Below are 21,377 nucleotides of genomic sequence, written 5' to 3'. Positions count from 1 at the left end.
ATGGGAAATGGCACTATATGAAGAAGTACTAGATTTGTACTTCTAAGGGCCCTTAAGTCTTACACTCAAGAATTTAAATGGAGTATTCAAGAGATAATATAGACTTGAGGTTAGGAGAAAATATGAATGTATGCGCAATGGGTAGTATTCTAATGTCACGGTAAGATATCTTATCCGTCCCCACTATCCCGTTTGGAGGCCCGTCAGCCGTTCAACCCGTACGAACGGCGTCTAGGTGATTAATCACTGGCCACTTTCAAGTATCCAAGCAGTGTGTTGGTATCGAGTCCAGAAAATCTCTGCTACCCTCGCATGAGAAAAATAAGAGGACATCCACGGTTGGACAATTATGAATACCTGTACAAGTAGAGTAGGGATTACTATGACATGAATGCGCTAGTCTGCGTCCTTTTTCGTTTGAGGAAAACAATTCGCAATAAACCAAGGCAACCATTAGATGGCACCCTATCCAAAGCATGCGAATACACCTCAAGTCTATCTCCATGGTTTTAAAAAGATAGAAAACTATAGTGTGTTTGATTTCATATGCAGGTGCCAGGTTAATACTGCATTAATAACACAAGTTCTATATATATCAAATGCATATCAAAGCCATGTGAAAATGCATACTGGTATAAAAAAGGCAGGTTATATTGTATTTCTAAAACAGAGATGGACGAGGAGAATACAGATCCTAAGCGTCACATGAAAATGTGAATAGTAACAGTTCTTAAAGGAACTGACTAGTTGAATTTCCTTCCCTATAGAGAGGTGAGGAAGCAGCCCCGAAGTATGGCTATTTTCGAATACAATCCTATACACGCTTTGTTTTATCCATTACATCTGGAGAGGATATCCTAGGACTGGTTTGGGTGAGTCGACACATTACAAAACAAATCTTGAGCAAATCAATCACACAGCAGAACAAAGAAGGTTGTGAATACATTAAAAATATAATTAAAAATATCATACGTGCGTTGCATGTGTTCCAAACTTCTTCCGGAGACCAGTTGCCAGTGCAGTCAAGCATTTTGCTGCCAATGCCACCAGCAACACATTGGTGTCCTTACCAACAACCTGTACGAAGAAGCACAAAAACGTCAATGCATGCACGACCTAACCACAAAGCTCAAGCTTTCTTCACTTTATAACGGATGCGGTTCTTTTGAAGGACTGCCACCTGAGCAAAGACGTCAAGATCTTTCATAACACAGCCATGAACCCTGATAACAACTGGATCAATAATATGCTAAAGAGATCGAAATTAGGATTGGATAAACCAGAGCTAAAAGCAGCTTCTGGGAATCTGTCATTAACCAGTAAGCAGGAGCAAACACTGAGGAACAAGAAGTTAGAAAACAGCTTTCCACAAATCCAACTTACACATTTGATGCAGACTTCGCACTTTGGCCATTATTTATGCCCGTCTACTTTAAATGCTGTATAGGTGTGTCCTAATGCTTACTTCTAGAATGTCTCAAACGCATAGGTTTGCTCGTTTGGTATCATTTCACCTGTGAAGCAAAAAGTAGCTCCTGGGTGTCAAGCTAACCAGTCTCTTCTAGGCTACAATCATGAGCTACATTAATTCCACCTCCACTCTATTTCGAATCCTGCTAGTCAATACTGCCCCTCGACTACGAAGGCGTGTTCAGTACCTTCTTCAAAGCCTTCACCAAATCTGCATAGTCCCCGGCTTCCAGCTTGGGATTCTTTACCAGCACTTCGACAGCCTCCAGAGCCTCTTTCCTCTCCTGCCATTTTTTGGCCTCCTGCAAGGAAGAAAATGTTTAACAAATGAACAGAATACAAAAGGGTACAGCATATCGTAATGTGCCCTAAATGGCTCAACGTAAGAATGGAACTCTAATACTCTGATGTAAAACTGAAGACGCAGAAGCATGTTGAAAACCAACTATATTCTGAGATTTTCTACCTACTTGTAACACTCCTACTTTATCACAGATATCCGTTTTTTAATTCAATGATTATATCTAGGTATCTCGGGAAAAAAACTAAAAACCAACAAAGGAATGATTCTTTAAGAATTAAAGGTACCCTTGGCAACACATTGGATGGAACACCATAAGGAGGAAGAGTTAAAAAGCGAAAACTCGAGCCCTAGCCATCACATATTAGGGAATCTGGAAAGAGTTGGTAACCGAGAGATACATAAATACACATTAAATGAAGATGGCTTAAACGTGGGAAAAAAAGTACTTTATGGACACTTACTCATGTATGCCTGTCTGGCATGAACTGCAATTTGGCCGACTGAAGAGGCAATCAATTTCACATTGTGCACATAAATCTGCCTGCTCACTTGAGCCATTTAATCCAATGCCTCATCTTGGTTTTCTGGACCAAGTTCAGGGCAAATACTGAAAATTGTTCTCCATTTCCCCCAATGCTCTGAATGTATCATTTTCATGTGTTACAGTAAGGTAAACCACCCCCCCCCCCAAGACACCCCTACTGCTCACCCCACAAGAGCCCCCCCACCCACCCAAGAAGTCCTGGTGAAATGCTGCTCCTCTGCCTGATCAAGACGACCCTTGTCGATGCTTCAACCACTGGACTGGTGGGAACAACCAGCCTCAAGCATCTGTGCCTTCGGAATGGTTGCTGGACCAAAACAGTGGACTGACCAGTTCTCTCCAAGACTACTCTACTGCAGCCAATGCAACTGATGGCATACTTGGACAGGGGATCTTCAGCTTGTGCTACGGGAGCATTTCTTCTGCATGTTCAGCCTTCTCAGAAGCTGTGCAGGGCCTGCTACTTTTGTACCATTCACTGACTATCGGCTGTTGTCGCCTGACTGTGATGACACCTGTTGCTAATCAGTCTTGTTCGCTACCTGGCGATGTCATGGGGTTGCCTGTTCTACAGATATCTTCATCTTTTCTGGAAGGTGCCAGAAACTGCGATTCAAGCACCTTGACTGACCGGCAATTTAAATCCTGCATCAGAAAGTGACCTGTTCACCATCAACCCCCAGGGCCTCCATCGACCAGACCAATCACAGAAGATTGCGTCACCAATGGATTCCGGATCTTCAGGAGTGTTCTACGGTTCTACCCCCCCACCCAGACCTCCATATTGATTACATGGACGTAAAGTCCCCATCAGTTTCCCGGCTAAGACTGGTGGTTAGCTACTTTGCCTATCCTAGTGTTGTATAATTGAAAAAGTTACTTAACTGAACTTCGATCACCTATTTGAACTTGAGAGTTCTACCCACCGGCATTGTCCAATGACGTAGTAAACTTATCTGACACCTCTGCAACTGATGACTATAGGGCACAAGGCACCAAACCATCACTAATTGTAGCCCTAGAACACTCTCACCCCCTCCAAAACGTATAGCTCTGCTACCTACCTTGACTGGGTTTGGTAAGACTTTAGTGGCCTTCCTGTTCACAATAAAATGGAGGGGCTGGTATTCTGAATCATTCTTTCTAGCAAATTTCGGCTTCCTTTAAGCTTCCTGTCTTCCCTGCCACTGAATGTAATTTTTCTTCTTTCAAAACCTTACGCCCTTACATTTCTCACCATTAGCATTTATCATCCTTAGGAGCCTATTACTAGCTTCTATGACGATATCAAATCCTTTCATCTCTTCGACTGATCTGTTCTTGCTTGGCAACTTTACACTCCCATCTTTATTCCACCCACATATCACACCTGCTTCCTCGACTCCTTTCTTGGTTCACCCATCTACTCACATTTCTGGCTCCTCCTTGGATCTCATTTTGGCTTCCATTACTCTTGATATCGATATCTACTCATATTCCTGAGCATTTCATCCTCTCCTTTCCATTACCTCCTGATGGTCTGTTCTCCGTGACCCAAGACCCCCTCATCCTCCTTTCTCTCTTCCCTCTACATTTCTCCCTTCTGCCGAACTCAACTTTAAATCCCAACATGTCTACTTGTCTTCATGACTCCCTCAGCCTCTCTATCTTCTCCACCCCTTTCGACCTTTCTGGTAAATCCCTACAACTATGGCTGTCCCTCGATATTCACTTTCTTTGCTGTCGAGCTGAACGTTGCTGACAAAACCCTCAGAATCCTACCAACCGAGCTTCACTATCTACTCAACGCCTCATACAGTTCCTCCCGTTTCAGAACAAAGACACTATTTTGATACACTCCACTAATCCCTCTTGCATCATCACAGCCGCCTGTATCAGGTCATTAACTGCCTGCCGCCCCCCTCCTGATCCTTCTGCAAATTCTGTACTCCCTTCATCTGACTTTTCCGACTACCTCCAAGGTCCCCCCCCTTACCACGTTAACCATTCCCCTCTGCTTCCTATCCATCTTAAACATCTTCTGATATTTCTGCTGCACCTTACAATCCATCTTCTGTGCCTCAGTCCTCTTTCCTGCATTTGCAACTCTCCGACTGACACCGCTTCCATTCTTGCCCACAACCATCCTGTGGCCTGCCCCCTTGACCGACACCCCCCTACTCGTACCTCTAATATACCCCTTGATTCTCTACTTGACATCCTGACATCCCTCTTTAAGCTTACCTTGTCTACCTCCACCTTCATTACATCTTAGTGGCATACTTCTATCATCCATTTACTTAAACCCTCTTGATCCCCTCACTGCTTTCACCCTTTCAACCTATTTCTTCTCTTCCTTTTCTCTAAACGCAAAAAAAGCTGTCCATATAGATTTTCCTAAATCTGCACTCCGTCCACTGTCCGCCGCCCCCCCCCCCCAATTCATCTGGTTTTCGTTCAGCACATTCCATGTAAACTGCCCTTCATGTCACCAACTCACTTTTCACGGACAGGCACAAGGAACACGTTACTTACCTGTAAAAGTTGTTCTCGAGCATGGGTCTCACATGGATTCACATACTCATGAATACTGTTGTAAGGCTGGGAATCATTGGAACATTTAAAGCTGTTTAGCTAAAAACTGCTTGTCACCTCTATAGCCCATCGGTGTCACTTCCTCTTAAGTGCCACCCCTGGTGGTCATCTTCAGATTTGGTAGCACACGTAAAGTGGCAGTATGAACCAAAAACAACCAGGGATGGAGGGTTTTCATGTGAAGAACTACAGTTATAAGATCCATGCTGGAAAAAAGTTAAAAGTAACTTGTTCCTTCTCCAGCATGGGTTCTTGCATGGATTCACATGCTCATGAATAAGATTACAGAGCAGTACATAAACACTCCCACTGGAGATGGCAAGGCTCAAGAAATAAATTTGCCCCGGGAAGAGACACCTCAAGCAAACACTTTTACGCAGCACTGCCATTCCAACCTGGGTCCCCCCCCCCCCCCTAGAATCCCTGTCGACGTAGTAGAATCTCATGAAGGTGTGGGCAGACCTCAATGTAGCAGCCCTGCAGATGTCGAGCAGGGAACCACTAGAGAGAAACACTATTGTTGCTGCAATGGCTCTTATGGAATGGGCTCTCGGCCGGCCTGGAAGCGGTTGGCCAGACGATGGCAATGCATGCCATAGAGCCTCCTGGAGATGGAAGCCTTACACAGGCCCATCCCCATGTCCCACTTGTTCAAGACGGACAAAAAGCCGAGACATCCTTCGAAAGGTCTTGGTGCATGCAACATAAAACTTCAGGGCACACGCAACGTCCAGCGAATGCAACGCCCTTTCAGCAGGCGAAGAAGGATTTGTGAAGAAAACTGGCAGAACCAAGGGTTAGTTGAGATGAAAGTCCAACAGAACCTGAGCATGAAGGAAGGATGGGTTCGTAGAACTACTTTAGCGGTGTGGAAGGACAAATACGGAGGCTTCTAGGAGAAGGGATGTATCTCCCTAACCCTCATCGCTGAGGTGATAGCCAGCAGGAAGACAGTCTTCCGAGACAAAATTCAAAGGGGCTCAATTCATTGAGTCAAACTGCGGCACCATCAGTTTAAAAACAGTACCAGATTGAGCTCCCACATCAGCGCAGGAGCCTACACTGAAGAGTATGTTCTAAAGAGACCCTTGAGGAACTCCTAACAAGCCTGTTTGACCCTGCGTGGGGTTCGTGTGCAACAAGAAATGGCAGCCAGGTGGACCTTGATAGAGGCGTGGGCGAGGCCAGCGAGAGTAGGTATGGTAGAAGCTGCATAGTAGTCACGCACAGTGGCCAAATCATCTTCCGCCGGCACCACAGTGTAAAGTGCTTCAACTTGTGCTTGTAGCAAGCAAATGTAGAGGGGTCCCTAGCTTTAGCTAGTATCTTCCTGCATTCCAAAGGCAGCGAAAAGTGTAAAAATTCTAGGGCTGCATGAGACTCAAGACGCTGGGTCGTGGTGCAGCACTGACCCTCCTTATCTGGAGAGGTTGGGTAGTGGAGGCAGTTTGATGGTCAGTACCACCGACAGATGGAGGACGTCCGAGTACAGCTCTGCCTGGGCTGCACCGGTGCAAGGTGGATCATCTTGTACTGGCAATGTCCGATTGCGCTGATCACTTGTAGCAACAGCGGAATTGGGGGGGGGGAGATCAGGGGGGGTACAGGAAGCAGCCCTCCCAAGGGAATGAGAAGGCATCCCACAAACTACTCGGCTGAGGAGATCTGCTGGCAAATTTCTGACAATTGGCGCTGGCAGCCATTGTGATTATGTCAATCTCAGAGATGTGACACTTGCGCTTGTTCAATCCCCCATTCATGCAGCTCCCTGCTGAGAGTCCGATGGTGTTCTGGACTCCGGCCAGTTGAAACGGGGAAAAGAATGGCCCAGCACCTCAGAGCTTTTGCTTCCTGGAGAGTGCGGGGCACTGGACACCCTCCCTGTTTCCTGATGTAAAACAAACATTATGGTGGTGTCCGTGATGACCCACACCACCTTCCCCTGGAGCGAAAGCTGGAAAGACTTGCGGCCCCAGAAGACTGCCTGCAGTTAGAGGACGTTGATGTGAAACTCCTTTTCCTTCAGGAGCTAGAGGTCTCTGGTGAGAGAATATCCTGTGTGGGCTTCCCAGCCCTCCAGAGGTGTTGATCGTAACTGTAGCCTGATACAGAGGGATCTGAAAGGAAGCACCCTGAGAGAGGTGTGTACAGACCACCACTGCAGAGCTTGACAATGCCCGATTTAGGGCGATCTGGTCTGTCCCTGTGCCAATGGCGTGCAGCCACCAGGCATCCAGAAATTCTTGACTGGGTCTCATATGTAGCCTGCAGAAGGGGACCAGATGGATGCAGGAAGACATCATCCCCAGCAGGGCATTGATGAACCGGACTGTTGCCACAGAAGCTGTCCACAGCGGTTGGACCTTTCACAGTATATCCTGCACCCACTCTTCGGAGGGAGTCACCAGATTCGAGACTGTTGAACAGGACTCCTAGGAACAGTGCATTCTGCAATGGCACCATGCAGAACCTGGGATAGCCGATTGAGAATCTGAGCAAAGTAAGAAGTTGGATGGTCTCCGTGGTGTGCTGGGGTGCCAGCGCATAGGAGGGATATTGGATGAGCCAATCATTCAGTTAAGGATAGACATGGATTTCTTTGCGGTACAGTTGCGCTGCCACCAGGCCCAAACATTTGACGGAACACCCTTGGGGGGATTTCAGGCCAAAGCGATGGCCCTTGAATTGGTAATACCGCCCCTGAACAACAAAACACAGAACCTTTCGGTGATTGCGATGAATGGAGATGTGGAAGTAGGCATCTTCCAGGTCCAAGGTCACCAGGAAATACCCTTCCTACAGTTGGCAGAGTATGTGCTGCAACCTGACCATCCTGAGCATTTGGATTTGAAGAATGACGCACCGTAGATCTAGGATCGGCACCACCCACATGAGTTCTTCCATACCAGAAAGGAGGAGGAACTGAGGGACCGGTTCTATTGCCCCTTTGCCTAGCATGACTTGAGCCTCCTTTAGCATCTGAGTCACGTGCCGTTCTGGTCTCTTAACAGGAGGAATGTGCGGTCATCTGTCCTGGAATTCCAAAACATGCCCCTTCAGAGGGACAATGAGCACCCATTTGTCTGTGGAGATCTTGCGCCACTACCTGAGGGGCGGCCCTAAGCCGCTCTGCCAGTGGCTCCACTGACAACACGAATAGAAGGGGCGAGAGCAGGCACCCCTGTCGGGCCCCCCCCCCTCTGCAACATGAAGGCCCTTGAGTACCATCCATTAACCGCCAGCCATGCAGATGGGGCAGAGTACAATGCCCGAATACCCCTTAGGATGTTTGCTCCAAACCCATACTTTACCCACCCCCCTCCCCCAAACCCCTGTGCAAAAAAGGGCCGCTCAACCCTGTCGAAGGGCTTCTCTGCATCGAGGGACAAAAGTGTCGGGTTTACCCCCCGCCCCCCACTTACCATGACCCATTTCCATCAGGTGCAATCTTCCACAAGGTGTGCCTCCTGCCTCCCCTTAAAGTCCACCTGATCAGTGTGGACCAAGCACAGCATACAATTCTCAAACCTAGTGGAGAGTCCCCTTGTAAAACTCTTTGCATCTATATTAAGCAAGGATACCAGGCGGTACCCTTCGCACACGCTAAGGTCCCTGCCCTCCTTGGGGATTACCGATAACAAAAGCATACCAAAAGGACTCTGGGCCCTACTGATCTATGGCATATGATTAAACAACTTGGCAAGGGGAGAGGCACCTCCCAAAATATTTGTAGAACCCCGGTGTAAAACAGTCAACTCCAGGGGCTTTCCCTGCCTGCAACCTCAACCGGCAAGAGGACTTCCGAGGCAAACTAGAGCCTTGTTACAAATCCTTGGGAGAGCAATATCCTGCAAATAACCCACTAGCCCTTCCCAATACAGCTCTCCCTCAAGAGCCATACCATCCCTTATAAAACCTGGTGAAAGTGCTACGCTATCCCCTCTAAGGAGGCCTCCACTTGTCCATCCGCCCCATAAATCCCATCAACCCATCGCTCAGCCCTCGGTCCCTGAAAACATGGTGCCAAAATACCATGGGCCTAATCCACCTTCTCATAGTACTTCTGCCTCAAAAAATGCAGTTGTCTCTCGATCTTTCCCCAACTCCAAAGTCCTCCATTCCTCCCGCTTCACTGGATCTTCCCGGTTTAACAGTTTTCTCCCATCCGAGCAGGCCCATACAGTCCCTTCCAACCTATCAGTCCCCCCTGCACCCCACCCCCAACCGAAACTCCAACAATATCTGCTCCCTCTTCCTTCTCAGAACACCCTCCCCCACCGCCAACCCCCCACCCTCCACCCCCACATAGCCATAGCCACCTCCCACACCGTGCATTAGTCCAACTCACCATTATCATTAATAGCAAAATACTCAAAGGCCCACCTGGAATTCTTGCTAAACTTTGCATCCTTCCAGAGGGAATCATTACATCTCCAGAGAATGCCTACCCTGTAAACCCAGAAGGGAAAGCTCCAGAGGCAAGAAATCATGCACCCCGCTCCCCCCCAGTCACCTTTCTGCCCACCCACACCCCCCCCCCCCCCCCCCGACGACAATTGTTCCACGCCACCCCACATCATCCTTTCCAATAAGGGATCCAACTTCATATTAAATTTCACTCCCAAGATAATGGGGCCCCAATTTCCTTAACGTATCCTCTAGGAAGGCTTTTTGAAAAATGAGGGCAGTAAACACGTGGACAGCCAGACCCCTGCCCTCCCATCCCCCACCTCACCCACCCTTGGTTCCCGGCACCAGGATGGCTCTCCTCACCTTCCACACACTGATATGATCGAGCTTCATCTGTTTATGCACAAAAATTACATTATTCAGACTCTTATCGGCTCCAGAGCAGCAGTCCTCAGTGATTGTGGCCCTTCATGCAGATAAGGCGTTGGACTTCATTGAGTGGTCCTTTCTCGTCACAGTTGAGGCATATGGGGAGAAGAGAGGATTGTCAGATTGGTCTCCCTGCTACATCAAGGTCCTGTAGCTCATCTTCGGGTGAACGCAGTGGAGCTCCAAGCAGAACTGGTCCGCTCAAGACATGTAGGAAGGGGAGTGTAACTGTCCAAGCATATATTGGTCATTTCACTTTATGCAGATTTAATACAGTGTATTTCAGATCCCACAGCAAATCTGGCACCTGCCATGCGGGACATTCTTGTTTTTGGTTACATCTCTGGGCTCAACATCAACACTACCAAGACAGTGTTTCCTCTAACCGAAGGGACAGAGGTTTCAGGAGGGATTTGACTTCCAATGGCATCCCAAGAACACTCGTTATCTTGGGGTGATGGTGGCAAGGTCGCCCGAAGTGCTTTTATCACAAAAACTACAGGGAGAAGTTGGTGCGCACTGAGGGCACTTCTCGGGTGGATGAGCCTGCCTCTGTCTTTTTGGACAAATATCTAATCAAGATGGCAGTATTGGCCAGATTTCTTTGTATATTCCTTAATGTCCCCACACTGGCCCCGCCAAGTCTTTAAATCGCTTAAATCGATAAACTTCCTCTGGCAGATAAGACAAGCCTGAATCCATTGGGAAAAGTGGGTAGCACCCCTGGAGAGGTGAGAGCTCGCCCTCCCCGACTTTCAAGCTTACTGGACGCAGCACAGGTTTATTTACCTCATTGGTATGATTTGGTTCCGGACAGGGCACATGTGCAAATTGAGAGGGCAATTGTTATCCCCCTCACTCCTTAGGACAGTCATTCTTACCCAACCACAGCGAATAACCAAGCCGCTTAGTATGGTTGAACTTCCCGACAAAGCATGGAAGCGGTTTGAGGGCACAGCATGCAATGAGTTACTTTACTCCCCCCGCTTCTCTATGTCCAGGGATTCCACTCACTGGAGAGAAGGTTTTTGTTCAATAGAATGGTTGGATATCGCATGTTGGCAGGACCTCTTCCCTAGTAGTCAGTTTCTTACATCGGACCAACATAAGGCTATATGTGAGATCACTGAGACCAAGTAGAGGAAAAAGAGGCTGTTCTGTATCTAGCAAGAACCTTAACCCAACAAAACCGTTGTATGCTAGGTGCTTGTTTAACTTATATATAGCCAATCTGCCCTTGGCCCTAAGAAAGGTTGCAGACTTTCCACCTAAAATTAACGGACAACATATCGCTTGGATATTATATCCGGAAAATGGCTGCAACTGGAAATCTGTATGTCTAAAAACAACCTAGTTAGTAATCAAAAGAAATCAAAAATTAAAAGTATAATTCATGGTAGTATGAAGAAATCTACTTTCTCATGGAAGCTTCGAAATGAAACTGTCGAAACATGTGATACTATCAGATACTTGGAAATTCAGTTCAACAAATCAGCTGCATAAACAATATGGATAAACAAAACAAAAAAATGAAAATGCTTACCGCACAGGGGTCGATAATTCACGCCATATATCGCAAAATGTCAATGCTGCCACTACTAATATTCTATAGATCAAAGTGGTACCAACAATAACTTATGGCTCTGAAGCAGCCCTGGGCATATAATGACCAACCTGGATTATACTAAAGCGAACATTTTGGAAAAGTGTGTTACACATCTTCCAAAAAGCATTCCCATGAGTCTCAAAAGAAACAAACTTGGTTTGCACTCGCTTTATGCAACACTATGGAAAGGTCTCTCACTATTTAGAAGTAACAAGTTACTTACCTGTAACTGTTCTCCAGCATGGGTCTGGCATGGATTCACATGCTCATGAATATTCCCCGTCGTCAGGCTGGGAATCCTTGGTAAAGAAAAAAATCAGTATCAGTTTTGTTTCGGATCGGTCTTTCTTAGTAGTAACCAATCACTGATCTCTGGGTCATACTGCCCCCAGCCAATGACTGCCCTCTCCCTAAGCCCCGCCTCTTGCAGCCATCCTCAGATTTGGTAGCACACAAAGTGGCAGTATGACCAAGTGAAGAGCCGCAGAGGGGTAGGTGGGAGGGTTCGCATGTGAATCCATGCCAGACCCATGCTGGAGAACAACAGTTACAGGTAAGTAACTTGTTCCTTCTCCAGCATGGGGTCTGGCATGGATTCACATGCTCATGAATAAAAGAATACATAGCAGTACACACATGCACAACCACGGGAGGTGGCAAAGGCTCAACATTAAGCATTAGATCCAAAACATTAATTCTTACCTCCTCACCAGGCTCACCTTAGGCGTACAGGTTGCGTAGCACTGCTTGGCCGACCCTGGAGTCGCGATCGACGCAGTAGAATCTTGTGAAGGTGTGCGTCGACTTCCACGTAGCAGCCCTGCAGATGTCCAGCAGGGGCACACCAGACAGGAACGCCGTGGTAGCAGCGATCGCTCTGGTCGAATGGGCTCTCGGACGGCCGGGCAGCAGTCAGTTTGCCCACCGGTGACGGTGCATGATGCAGCCGGAGAGCCATCTGGAAATGGAAGTCTTCGAGAGAGCCTTCCCTCGATTGACAGACCCAAAGTTCAAACAGTTGTGACGTCTTCCGAAAACTCTTTGTGCGGTCCATGTAGAACTTCAGCGCTCTAGCTTCATCCAGCGAGTGCAAAGTCCTCTTGGCTGGCGTCGAAGGCGACGGGAAGAAAACTGGTAACACCAAGGGCTTGTTGAGGTGGAAGTCCGACGGCACCTTGGGCATGAAGGAAGGGTGCATCCCCAGCACCACCCTCGTGTCATGAAAAGTGAAGTATGGAGGCTTGCAAGATAGGGCCTGGATCTCTCCCACTCGTGCAGAGGTGATGGCCACGAGGAACGCTGTCTTCCATGACAGGAACTTCAAAGGCACCGAATGCATAGACTCGAATGGGGCCCCCATGAGCCTGGTCAGCACCACATTAAGCTCCCACGCCGGGGTAGGAGCCTTCACCGGCGGGAACGATCGGAATAGTCCCTTCATAAATTCCTTCACCAGGCGATGAGACCACAAGGACGCCCGTCCCATAGTCCTGGTATATCAGGAGATGGCAGCCAGATGTATTTTGATGGAGGCGTGAGCCAATCCTGCATTGGCCAGCGACAGTAGGTACGGCAGTACTTGAGGGGCCGTAATCCGCAGAGGGTTAATCTTCGGTGTACGGCACCAGACAGAGAACCTCTTCCATTTATGACCATAACACGAGAGTTGAGGACGCCCTGGCTTTTGCAAGAAACTCTGCAATCAGCCGGTATATCGTACCCTCCACACTCTAGTGCTGCAGGTGCCAGGCCTGCAAGTTCAGCGACTGTGGGTCGTGATGAAGAATGGCGCCTCCTTCTCTGGAGAGAAGATCGGCGTCCGCCGGCAGCTTGACTGGTGGGGACGTTGACAAGTCCAGAAGGTCCGGGAACCAGATCTGCCTCGGCCACGCCGGTGCAACGAGGATCATTCTGCACCTGGACTTCTTGAGCTGGTTGATGAGGCGGAGCAGCAACGGAGGGAACGCGTATAGAGACAGGCCGTCCCAGGGGAACGAGAAAGCATCGCCCATGCTCCTCAGCTGTGGGACCCTGCTGGCGAACCTCTGGCACTTGGAGTTCGTCGCCGTCACGAACAGGTCGATCTGGGGTTTGCCCCATCGTTGGAAGAGCCTATCCACTTGATCCTGGCGCAGTTCCCACTTGTGGCACGAGCGCAGCTCCCTGCTGAGTGAGTCGGCAATGGTGTTTTTTATTCCTGCCAAGTGGAAGGGAACCAGAAACATCCCCTGGGCTACGGCCCAATGCCACAGATCTTGGGCCTCCTTGGATCGGGCTGCGGATCTGGTGCCCCCTTGCTTCCGTATGTAGAACATCGTGGTGGTGTTGTCGGTGAAGATCCTCACCACTTTGTCCTTGAGGGACGGAAGGAACGACCTGAGAGCCCAGAACACTGCTCGGAGTTCCAGAATGTTGATATGGAGAGACCTCTCCTCCGGGAGCCAAAGGCCACTTGCGTGCAGATCTCCGGTGTGGGGCCCCCAACCCTCCAGAGAGGCGTTCGTCGTCACCGTCTCCTGAAACGCCAGGGTTTGAAAGTCCGTGCCTGTAGTGAGGCGAGCACGGGTGCCCCACCATAGGATCGCGCGACGGAACTCCTCGTCGAGAGGCATCCTGTCCTCGAAGCAGCCAGTCGCCTGAAACCAGCGGGCATTGAGGAACTCCAGTAGCGGACGCATCCAAAGTCTGCAAAGGGGTACAAGGTAGGTGCATGAGGACATCATCCCGAGAAGGGACTTGATGGACCTCACCCTGGCCACGTTCGTGGCTAACAGGCGCTGCACCTTGCCCAGGATGGTCTTGGTGCTCTCCTCTGACGGGGAGGCATATTGCCCCACTGTATCGAGCTTCGCTTCCAGAAACAGTGCTACTTGCGATGGAACCAGGTGGGATTTGGGGTAGTTGATGGCGAACCCCAGCTCCGTGAGCAACCGGACGGTCCCTTGTCCTTGCCCGGATTAGCCAGTTGTCCAGGTAGGGGTAGACGTGGATCCCCTGCAGGCACAGCCGCGCCGCCACTGGTGCCAGGCACTTGGTGAAAACCCTGGGTGCCGACTTTAATCCGAACGGTAGGGCTCTGAATTTGTAGTGGCGTCCCTGAACCACGAACCTGAGGAACGTCATGTGCCTTTTTAGAATGGGGATGTGGAAGTAAGCATCCTCCAGGTACGACGACGATAGGAAGTCGCCTTCCTCCAGCTGTCCCAGCACGTGCTGGAGGGTGACCATCCTGAATTTCTGCGCCTTGATGTATTTGTTTAACCGACGCAGGTCCAGGATGGGGCGCCAACCACCTGTCTTCTTTCTGATGAGGAAGTACCTTGAGTACACTCCGGAGCCCCGGAGCCTCCTGGGGGACGAGCTCGATGGCACCTTTCTTGAGCATCGCCCTTACCTCCAACAGCAGTTGAGGGACGTGATTCTCCTTCCTGGCCACGGGAGGGATGCAAGAGCACTTCTTTTGGAATTCCAGCGAGTGCCCGTTGGCCAGGGTGTCCAACACTCAACGGTCAGTGGAGATGGACTCCCACACGCTGACGAACTTCGTCAGCCGGCCTCCCACCGGGGTGCTTCGGTGGGGGCCCGACAACACGGCCGGGTCAGTCTTGCTTGGAGGCGGCCTTGCCGCCTTGGCCACGACGGCGGGATCCCCTTGCTTGCCACGACCTCTGTAGGCCTCCTGGTGGTAAGTGGAGGAACCACCGCCGGATCCCTTGGAGGCACCCTGTCTGCCTCCGGAGCTCCGAAAGGCTTGTCGCTGTTGAAACACCCCTAGGGCCCGGGCTGTCTCCGAGTCGGTCTTGATGGCCTGTAGAGACTCGTCCACCGCCTTACCAAAAAGGTTGTTACTGTCGAACGGCATGTCCAACACTCTGGTCTGGACATCCTGGCGAAAGTGTCGCCTTGAACCATCCTCGTCGTCTGAGGCAAACTGTTGCCCAGTTGGCGAAATCAGCAATGTCTGTTGCCACCGTTCTGGCGTGATCCGACGCCACCTCGCCTTCCTGCAGAATTTCTAGGGCCTCCGCCCTCTTGTCGTCAGGTAGGAAGTCTAGCAGGGGAGCCATCTAGAACCAGAGCTTCCTGTCGTAGCGGGCCACGATTGCTAAGGCCTGGGCCGACAATCGTCGTCGCCGAAGAGATGACTCGTCCCATGGAGTCCAACTTCTTGCCCTCGCTGTCCGGCAGGGAAGTGGAAGTTGAAACCGCGGCACCCGCTGCCGCCTTCTTAGCCGCTGCCGAGACACGAGTCCGGCGTGGGTTGGGCCCTGAGGAACAAGGGGGCGGCATCTGGGACTCTGTACTTCTTCTCGTACCTGTCCCTCTTGGCGGGTGTCGTTGAAGGGTTCTTGAGGACAGCAAGCCCCTCGTCCCAAATGTCATCGAGCAAAGCCACTGCGAGGACCGTCTTCCTCTTGGCCTCTCGTCGTTGGTAAAGAAACCCTTCTTTTTTGTTCTTCAGGGCAGAGCTGGAAGAGCTCGGATGCCCTGGTTATCATGGCGTGGAAGGAGCCAATTTCCTCAGCTGGAGAAGCCCGCAGGGGGGGGGGGCGATGACGGGATGTCCGCTGTGCCATTGCTGCTGCCATCATCGTCCGTCCCCGTTGCTGTATTCGTCGCCGTATCCTCGTAGGGTCCGGCGAGGGGGATGAGGGGGGGTCCACAGGTCTCGCAGGCACGAAGGGCGGAGCGGGGTGGACTATCCTCCGCTTGTTCGGAGGGCTGCCCGATGGGCCTGGTTCTGGATCCTCTGTCGGGGTCCGTGGTAATCTCGTCCATCTCGGTACATAAGGATTCGATCACCAACAAAATGGCCACCGAGCTATCCAGGGGCTCGGGTAATGGCTGCGACGGACGGGATGGCCGCTCCACTGGGACCTCTTCGTCGCGATCTTCGATCACGTCAGCAGGGACCGCCCCCTGGGATCGAACCTTCTCGAACCTCTCGCTGAGGCCTATGAACCTCTCGTTGAAGCCCTTCCCGGTTTCCACCAGCTCCTCCTCAGAGGTTGATTCAGAGTCTGTAATGGCCACCAGCCCTCCCCCCCCCCTCTTTTTCCACCAGGGTCTTTACGGGGGTCTTAACGATGGGCTGGAAAGAGGATTCCCTCTGCGGTGGCAGGGATACTCTGGGCCCAGGGACCGTTTCCACTGGCGTAGTCTCAGCCGGCTTTGCCAGGGTCGCAGCGACCACTTCGACAGAGACCTTTGCCGGATGGATCAAACCCCTCACCACCTTAGGTGCGTCCTGGGCCTTTGCCTGGGGGTGGGGGGGGTCAGCGCCTCGCTCCCCCTTCGAGATCGACCGGGTCCGCTCCAGCGGCTTAGCCGGGTTCATGGACTTCCTCTTCCCCGAACCAGAGCGCTGGCTCGTGGTCGAACGTGCCGGGGGGAAGTAGCGCCCTGCCTGGCAGCCGAAGAGCCCGACCTTTCGGCGCACCTGGTGCCCGCGGACTCGCGGTGCTTGGCCTTCTGTTGGGGCCCCCGTCGCCAGGGCGCCCTCACAGGACTTAGAAGCCCGCTCAGACTTTTTCTTAACCTTCTCACCTGCTGTGCCCTTCTCCAGCCAGGCGGCAAGCCGGGAACAATGATCTTGTTTGGTCCGTTCCGAAAGGTTCTTGCAGAACGCACAGTCCCTTCTCCACGTGCGTCATGTCCTCATGAAGGCAGTAGAGACATTGCAAATGCTCGTCCTCCTTGAAAACTTTTTGCAATCCGCATCCAGAGCAGCACCTGAACAGCTTGGATCCGGGCGTGTGCCCTTGTCCTGGGCCATGTCCGTTGAGGTAGGCCGCAGATCTTCCGGAATCCTCCAAGAAGTGTAAACTCGACGAAAACCTCACCCTTGAGGGGCGTAGAAGAATTCCGAAACGGGTCCCCGTTATCGGAAGTAGAAACGGTGGAGCTTGAGGCTCGATTAAACGGAAAAAATTAGAAAATCTCCTGAAAAAGCACAAAAACACAGCAAAAACTCGAGCTAAAGCACGAGGACTCCCAACACTTGAGCGTGCAGTAAAAATCTGAAGATGGCTGCCAGAGGCGGGGCTTAGGGAGAGGGCAGTCATTGGCTGGGGGCAGTATGACCCAGAGATCAGTGATTGGTTACTACTAAGACAGACAGGTCAGAAACAAAACCGACACTGATTTTTTCTTTACTGAGGATTCCCAGCCTGATGGGGAATATTCATGAGCATGTGAATCCATGCCAGACCCCATGCTGGAGAAAGCTAAAAATGAGTGATGCAGCTGCACCTTATCGAATCTTAAACACAAACATGAATAATCCTGGTACTTGGCTGTTGACCGAATGGAACGAGAAATGGCTTAAACATCTGGAAGACTTGGAATACCTACGAAGAGACACTGATAATGAATGCACATTTTGTTAAATAGAAGATACAAAGCGATTGGATTGAGACAGTTGAATATAGATTTAACAAAACACTGATTAACCTAGTGAACCACGTAGAGCAAAAACTGTGCCAATTCACCTTGTGAAATGCCCAAGTAGATTTCATCGTAATAAATTCTTATGGATAAGATTGAATCTCTACCATACAAAGGCAGTGTTGCATAGGTGGAAACAAAAAAGGAAGAGGAAGTTAACTGCCGATTGTGTAAATTAGATGACCAAGTTGAAATGATAAAACATCGGTTATTCATCTGTTCGGCTATGAGGACGTAGAGACAAAAACAAGCACATTAACTGTGGACGTATGGTGGTCCCTGCTGCAATATGGTGAGAAAAAACCATCTTGCATGTGCCCCAGTAAACCTTTTGAACGATACATTAAGAAGCAACCCAATGGCCTGAACAGAGACCCACATACTGCAAGATGATCGATATAAGAAACAAAGTTTTTAACCTGTGTATTTAAGTATTTAAGTAGAATGATATTCTACTATGGAAATTAAGATGAATAACTGGGAGTGAAGTGATAATTTTATTGTAAAAAAGCTTTTTTAATAAACTAACAAAAAAATAAGGCTAGAGGGGAGGTTTCGGCATTCGACATTTGTGCATTTCAGGCTGCGGGTTAGACTGAAGGAAAGGTTGTCAGACTTCCACTGGGAGCCCCATATTGCACCAGTCCTGCACGGGATGATTAGCTCTGGGATAAGGAACAAGTTACTGACCTTTAACTCCTGCTCTCCAGAATTGGAATATTTCATAGATATACATGCTGTGAATACTCCCCAACATCGGACTGGGAATGCTGGGTAAAATAGAGCAGTTTAAATTAAACTGAAACTTCAGTGACTTTAGTGCTCCATCGTCGTTGTTTTGGGTTATACTGCCCACAGCCAATATGGAACACTCTTAACTTCGTCCCTGTCGGCCATCTTCAGATAAGGCAAGCGCACGTAAAGTGCCAGCAAGAGCCAAATGACGAGCCATGAGGGGTAGGAGGAAGGGTTGCATGTGAATTTATGAAAGATGGCAATGCTGGAGAACAGGAGTTACAGTTAAGTAACTTGCTCCTTCTCCAGCATTGGATCTTTCATAGATTCACATGCTGAGAATAGATTACAAAGCAGCAGTAAAAACCACCAAGCCAATACACTGGTGGAGGAGCTCCCTTATCACTTACCACTTACCACAGGAGGCTTAGCAACCTTATGGGAAAAGGTTCTGTAGAGCTGCCTGGCCGACTCTAGACTCCTCTGCAAAAACCATGTCGAGGCAGTAAATCTGGTGACTGTGTGCGCCAACATCCAGGTGGCTGCATGGCAGATGTCCAGCAGCGGGATCCCAGAGAGAAAAGCAGTAGTAACGGCCACTGGTATAGTGGAATGTGCTCGGGGTCTACCCGGAAGCGGTCTGCCCACCTGCTGGTGGCAGAAAGATGCAGGCTGCAATCCATCTGGCAATAGACTACTTGGAGACAGTCATGGCCGACCCTGTCGGTCCGAATGTAACAAGTTAATCCATTAAATGGAGGGACTTTGTCCGGGCCACATAGTATTTGAGGGCACGCACCACATCCAGGTTATGCAGGGTGCGCTCTGCTGAAGATGTGCGAGAGCTGAACACTGGTAACAACCTATTGGTTAAGATGAAAGGATGTCAGTACCTTAGGTATGAACCTTGGATTAGTTCGCAATACAGCCATGTGCTTGTGGAACGGCAAATAAGGTTGTTTCGAAGAAAGCCTGCCTCTCTCTCACTCGCCTTGCAGCAGTAATTGCCACCAAAAAGCAGTCTTCCATGACAGGTGCTTGATGGATGCCTGGTGCATGGGCTCAAACGGGGGGTCTCCTTAGCCTAGTAAGCAGTAGGTTTAGTTCTCAGGCTGGTGCAGTGTGACAGACTGGAGGAAATGAACATAAACCTTGTAGAAACTCTTTTACAAGCCGATGGGACCAAAGGGATGATCTTCCCAAGGACCAGTAGTATCTGGAGATTGCAGCCAGTGCACTTTAAATTGAGGAGTGCGGCAAACCTGACTCCCCAAGCGACAAGAGATCCAGTAGTAGTTCCTCTGGTTTGATGGACTGAGGACGCAGGTGATGCCTTCTGCACCACACCTGGAAACACTTCCACTTGCTGTTGTAGCATTTCAGAGTGGCAGGGACCTTTGCTTTAGCCAATACATGCTGGCAAGCCTGCAGGAGGGAAAGGGACACAAATTCTAGGAACACAAGAGCCAGGCCGTCAGATTGAGAGAGGCCGGGTCGTGATGCAAAACAGTTCCCCAGTTCCTGGTCAAGAGCGACTGGTGCGGGATAGCCGAATCTGAACTATTGCCGAAAGAGCCAAGGGCTGCGAGTACCAATAGTCTCGGCCATGCAGGGACCACTGATAACAGCTTGCACAGATACTGTTTGAAAGTGTGTAGGACTTGTGGCACCAGAGGAATTGGGGGAGGCATACAGGAATTTCCCCCTCAAAGGGAACGCAAAGGCATCCCCCAGGCTGTCCAGATCAGGAAACTGTCTGGCAAAAATCTTGCAAAGGCTGTTGTCGTGTGTGGCAAACAGGTCGATCTCTGGGGTGCCCCACTTCTGGAACAGGTCCTTGTACAACTCCCATTCGTGACAAGAGCGCAACTCCCTGCTGAGGGAGTCCAACAGAGTGTTACGGACCCCCGGTAGATGGAGGGGAATCGGGAAAATGTTTTGTCGTAGCACCCAATGCAAGAGAGCTTGGCCCTCCCTGGAAAGCTGTGGCGATCTAGTCTCCCCTTGCTTGCAGATGTAAAACATGGACGTTGGGTTGTCCGTGTAGATCCAAACCACCTTCCCTTGGAGTGGGAGGAAAGATTTCAGTGTCCAGAATATTGCTAGTAGCTCCAGCTGGTTGATGTGCTTGGTCTTCTGACCGACCACAAGCCTCTGTTGTGCTGGTCCTGGTAGTGGGCTCCCCACCCTTCCAGAAGTGTCCGTTGTTAGTGATGTGATGGTCTGGAAGACTGAAAGGGGCACCTTACAGGATGTGTTCTCTCAATGACCAGAGCAGGCACTTCCTGAATGCTGGCATCAGCATGATGCAGTCCTCCCAAGAACCTGAAGCTTGGATCCATCTGGCATCCAGGAATTCCTGTACTGGCCTCATGCATAATCTGCAGTTGGTGACCAGCGGGTTGCATGAAGACAGTATCCCCAGCAGACTTGTATTCGTGGACTGAGGTTGACCGGGTTTTGCAGAGGCAATGCACCTTCAGCAGAAAGGCTGGTATTGCCTCGTCCAAGGGTCTGGCTCTGCAAGCGCTGGTGTCTAGCAGTGCTCTGGTGTACAGTGCTGTCCAAGAGGGGGTTAGCTGAGATTTTGGGAAGTTGGAGAATCCCAGTTGCTGAAGGTCATCTTATGGCTAGTTGGTCCCACCAGCCAAAAAGGGAAGGAGTGTTCTTCGGAGCTCCTGTCGTTCAGAAAACTGGCTCAAAACAGCAGTGGTCTCTTAGCGGTTACTGGAATAGTCTGCCGACATCTCTCATAGTAGTCTGCTTCAGAGATTCTGTTCCAGTGGTCAACTTGCTTTTTGCCTCAGGAATCTCACCTATCATGCTTTCCCATTCATTCTTCTGCAAACTCGCCCTGC

At 50.0% G+C, this 21,377-nt stretch overlaps 1 protein-coding gene across 3 annotated transcripts in view; it reads right to left on the bottom strand.

The window, feature by feature from the left end:
- Nucleotides 1-21,377, bottom strand: part of CKAP5 (cytoskeleton associated protein 5) — a 1,593,334-nt gene that overhangs the window by 1,327,875 nt on the left and 244,082 nt on the right. For all 3 annotated transcript variants that reach the window (XM_069623197.1, XM_069623199.1, XM_069623198.1), the window contains exons 8-9: nt 1,659-1,772; nt 973-1,077 (exon numbers count right to left, since the gene is read on the bottom strand). In XM_069623197.1, coding sequence (XP_069479298.1) covers nt 973-1,077; nt 1,659-1,772 — 219 coding nt within the window. The remainder of the gene's footprint in view (nt 1-972; nt 1,078-1,658; nt 1,773-21,377) is intronic.

The sequence above is a fragment of the Ambystoma mexicanum genome, chromosome 11 (assembly GCF_040938575.1).
Source record: "Ambystoma mexicanum isolate Mex_15411 chromosome 11, UKY_AmexF1_1, whole genome shotgun sequence".
NCBI classification, from domain to species: Eukaryota; Metazoa; Chordata; class Amphibia; order Caudata; family Ambystomatidae; genus Ambystoma; species Ambystoma mexicanum.
The sequence above is the reverse complement of the archived record's forward strand: the minus strand, read 5'-3'. Positions and strand labels throughout refer to the sequence as shown.